The sequence below is a fragment of the Nicrophorus vespilloides genome, unplaced genomic scaffold (genome assembly GCF_001412225.1).
Source record: "Nicrophorus vespilloides isolate i.1.1-1 unplaced genomic scaffold, Nicve_v1.0, whole genome shotgun sequence".
NCBI lineage: Eukaryota > Metazoa > Arthropoda > Insecta > Coleoptera > Silphidae > Nicrophorus > Nicrophorus vespilloides.
Genome location: NW_017100086.1, coordinates 35,398 through 38,844, shown reverse-complemented (window position 1 = coordinate 38,844; position 3,447 = coordinate 35,398). Strand labels below are relative to the sequence as shown.

General features: G+C 32.6%; 1 protein-coding gene across 1 annotated transcript in view; it reads left to right on the top strand.

The window, feature by feature from the left end:
* The window catches only part of LOC108567185, a gene marked incomplete at its 3' end in the record, with an annotated part of 100,112 nt that extends 96,935 nt beyond the window's left edge, over positions 1-3,177 (top strand). Inside the window, exons 2-3 of the mRNA XM_017927514.1 lie at positions 1,978-2,110; positions 2,969-3,177. Coding sequence (XP_017783003.1) covers positions 1,978-2,110; positions 2,969-3,177 — 342 coding nt within the window. The remainder of the gene's footprint in view (positions 1-1,977; positions 2,111-2,968) is intronic.
* Positions 3,178-3,447: the final 270 nt, after the last annotated feature.

The window sequence follows — 3,447 nt, the reverse complement described above, 5'->3', positions numbered from 1 at the left end:
ATTTCAATTTCTCAAATTATTTACAGTAAATTTTGAAGCTTGAATTTCAGTATTTCAGATTTTCAAATTATTTATTGTAAATTTCAAATCTTCAATTTATCAGTATTTCAGTTTCCCAAATTATTTACAGAAAATTTTCAAAATCTTTTCGATATTTCAGTTTCTCAAATTATTTACAGTAAATTTTGAAGTTTGGATTTTCAGTATTTCAGATTTTCAAATTATTTACTGTAAATTTCAAATCTTCAATTTTTCAGTATTTCAGTTTCCCAACTTATTTACAGAAAATTTCAAAATCTGGATTATTCGATATTTCAGTTTCTCAAATTATTTACAGTAAATTTTGATATTTAGATTTTTCAGTTTCTCAAATTATTTGCAGTAAATTTCGATATTTATATTTTTCAGTTTCTCAAATTATTTACAATAAATATCGAAGTTTGGATTTTTCAGTGTCTCAAATTATTTTTAGTAAATTTTGAATATTGAATATAATTCTAAGTTAATTTGTTCATAGCAAAAAGATATCCTGTGGTTAAAAAAAGCACGGTATTCAAAAGGAAAAATAGTATTGTTAGTATTAAGTTATGTTTTTGTTAATGACAACAACAAAGTTTATTATAAATAATTGTAGCCCATTAGAAAAATTGCAAACTTATTGAAATTTTCACTCTTTAATTTTTTTAATTGACAATATATTAACGATATTGCTTTTCGCAATTTCAGTGATATAATGAGATGCATCATCAAATAGTACGTCCTATTATATTATCTGTCGATTTCCCGTATACTAATTAGTGAAACTCTGAATGGCGCACGACTTTATAATGTGCATAGCATCATAGGAACATCAAATTTTGATAATTAAATATACGAGTGTATATAGAGGACTTAACGTAGTGAAGAGGCGCATTTCCAAAAGGGGGATTTAAATGTTTCAGTTCCATTTAATTAAGCCTCCCAATACTGTAGTTGCCCTCCCTCATTCATTCTATTTCCCCGTGATCCGGCAATGTACTTAATAATAAATATAATATCTGTCGAATAAACTTTGTGTCATCCGGAGTTCAGCATATCACGAAATCGTAGAGTAGAAGGCAGCCGCCCAAGTAATGTGTCCCTTGCAGCGTATGGAGATTAATTAAAATTAAATATTAATTACACCGAGACGCGCTTGCTTACATCAAAGATATGTACACGTTGTATGAGTGTATTCAGGTCGCACGAAATACCTATGTGATTAGAAGAGATGTAGGCTTCAAATTACACTGATTATATCACAAGCTAATTTATGCCGAGAAAGCAGATATTGAAGATATTTCAAATTATTTTCATATTAATAAGTAAAAATATGATAGTTTTTTATAGTAGAAAATTCAATTGAAATATATTCAGGAGACGATCCAATTAGGGTCGTAGAAAAAGTAGCAGCGACATATATACTAAGTAGTGTATATAATACTTGAGAAGAAGTTTCATGAATGGGAAACGCGGAGCGGAGAAAGAATTGTTTGTAAGTAGACGAAGTTTTTGGGGATGTGAAAGTAAAATAATAATAATATTAAAAGCATGCAAGAAGGTAATTCCAGAAAAGTAACGTAGCCGGAAGCCAATATGAGAAAGGTGAGTTCGTTAGCTTCAGAAAGTACATGTAATAAAAAAAGCACAAACGGATGGTCGTAATAAAATTCTAATAATATATGAAAAGGAAGTCATCTCAAAGTTTCCATTTATTTAATGACGCTGTCTGTGATGGTGATTGGGATACTTTTTCTTGTTTGGTGACAAAGAAACTTGCGCAATCAATGTTTGTAATTATCAGCGGATTTACAAAACTAATTTAATAATTGAAGAAATATTGGCATTAGAACTATTACAATGTAGTATTGTAGTACCTTAATATTGAATATTTTGTCTTGTATTACAAACTAAATACGATGTACTAACGTATGCACGTGTTGTTACTCTTTGTTTCAGTTCCGTTAATAAACATGCAGGTGGTGGCAGGAGATCCGGTCTATCTTCCGTGCGACATTTCCACGCCAGATCCGCATGATCAAGTTCTGCTGGTCCTTTGGTATCGCGAGGATCTCGGCACTCCAATATACAGGTTTGTAGACAATCTTACACTAATTAACTATAATGAATACAAAGCTAAATAGAGCATGTGAATAGAGTATTGTCCTAACTTACGTAATAACTGAACTATCTTAGGTTAACTTTTTGCCTAAATTAATCTCCTCCCTATTGGTTAATTCATGTTTCCAAAACTAAATCAGTTGTAATTCTTGAATTACAATCATTATTATAATAAGCTCAATTACATCGAGTGATGTATGCATAAATTTGGAGGATACATGGTATCAAATTAAATTTTCAAGTACACTTTTAGAGTGGTCAATGTGCACTTCATGAGAGTTTTTGATATTCAGAGTGCACTAGAAATGTAAAATGTGTTACGAATGAATACCTACATATTTTCGGTCATCTGAATTATTCTATAAAAAAAAATTGTGCATGATTATAAATTGATAATTTGTCTGTATATGTCAGTGTCAATTCGTGAGATTAAGTTAAATCTTAAGCTCGTCTCTTCATTTCCACTTACAGCTTCACAGATATAAGACATATGTTGGATGCAATTACCAGAAACTCGGGATGCAAATACGCGTGTATCCTTTTAACTTAATTAGAGAGACTGTGTAACGGTTCCAGGCAACGGGTCTGCACGAAAGCGGGGAAGGCAATATTTGCGAAAGACAAGAGACTTTGGGAAGTCTTAATTGAAAATAATGAAGTCGCTGGTAATGTGCAACTGAAATGTGTGTGTATGTGTCAGAGAGAGAGAGAGAAACAGTACAGTGTTCTGTTTAACATTGGGTGGAGAGGCTGTATTACTTGCTGTGTTTAGTTTAAGTTAATACGTCGAAATATGTGTGCTCATGAGTGGAAGTTTTTGTGTTTGCAGTGTGGATGGAAGAGACAGGGATTTCGGTCTGGCCGAGCGATGGTCGGACGAGAATGTGTTTGCCAACAGGGCCTACTTCATGCCGGAGAAGCAACCGGCGGAACTCGGGGTCGACCACATAAGGGAGTCCGACCAGGCTGTCTACAGATGTCGGGTTGACTTCAAAGTCGCCCAGACCCGCAACAGCAAAGTCAACTTGACTGTCATTGGTAAGCAATCAGTATTTCAATATAGCGGTCTTTACTCCTGCAACTGATGTATTCAGTATTCCATAAAAATTAAAGAAGTTAATTACTTATGGACTATTTAGTCATTAACATGATTTTTTATATAAAGTTGCATCCGCAGTGTATGTGTTGTTCTAATATAAGAACTGTATGCATATATATATATTTAGTGCTAACTTCTACTATGACTTTACATTTGTTTTGAGGAACTTTTGGAAAATTTCGTAATTCCACTCCAACAATCAAATACTT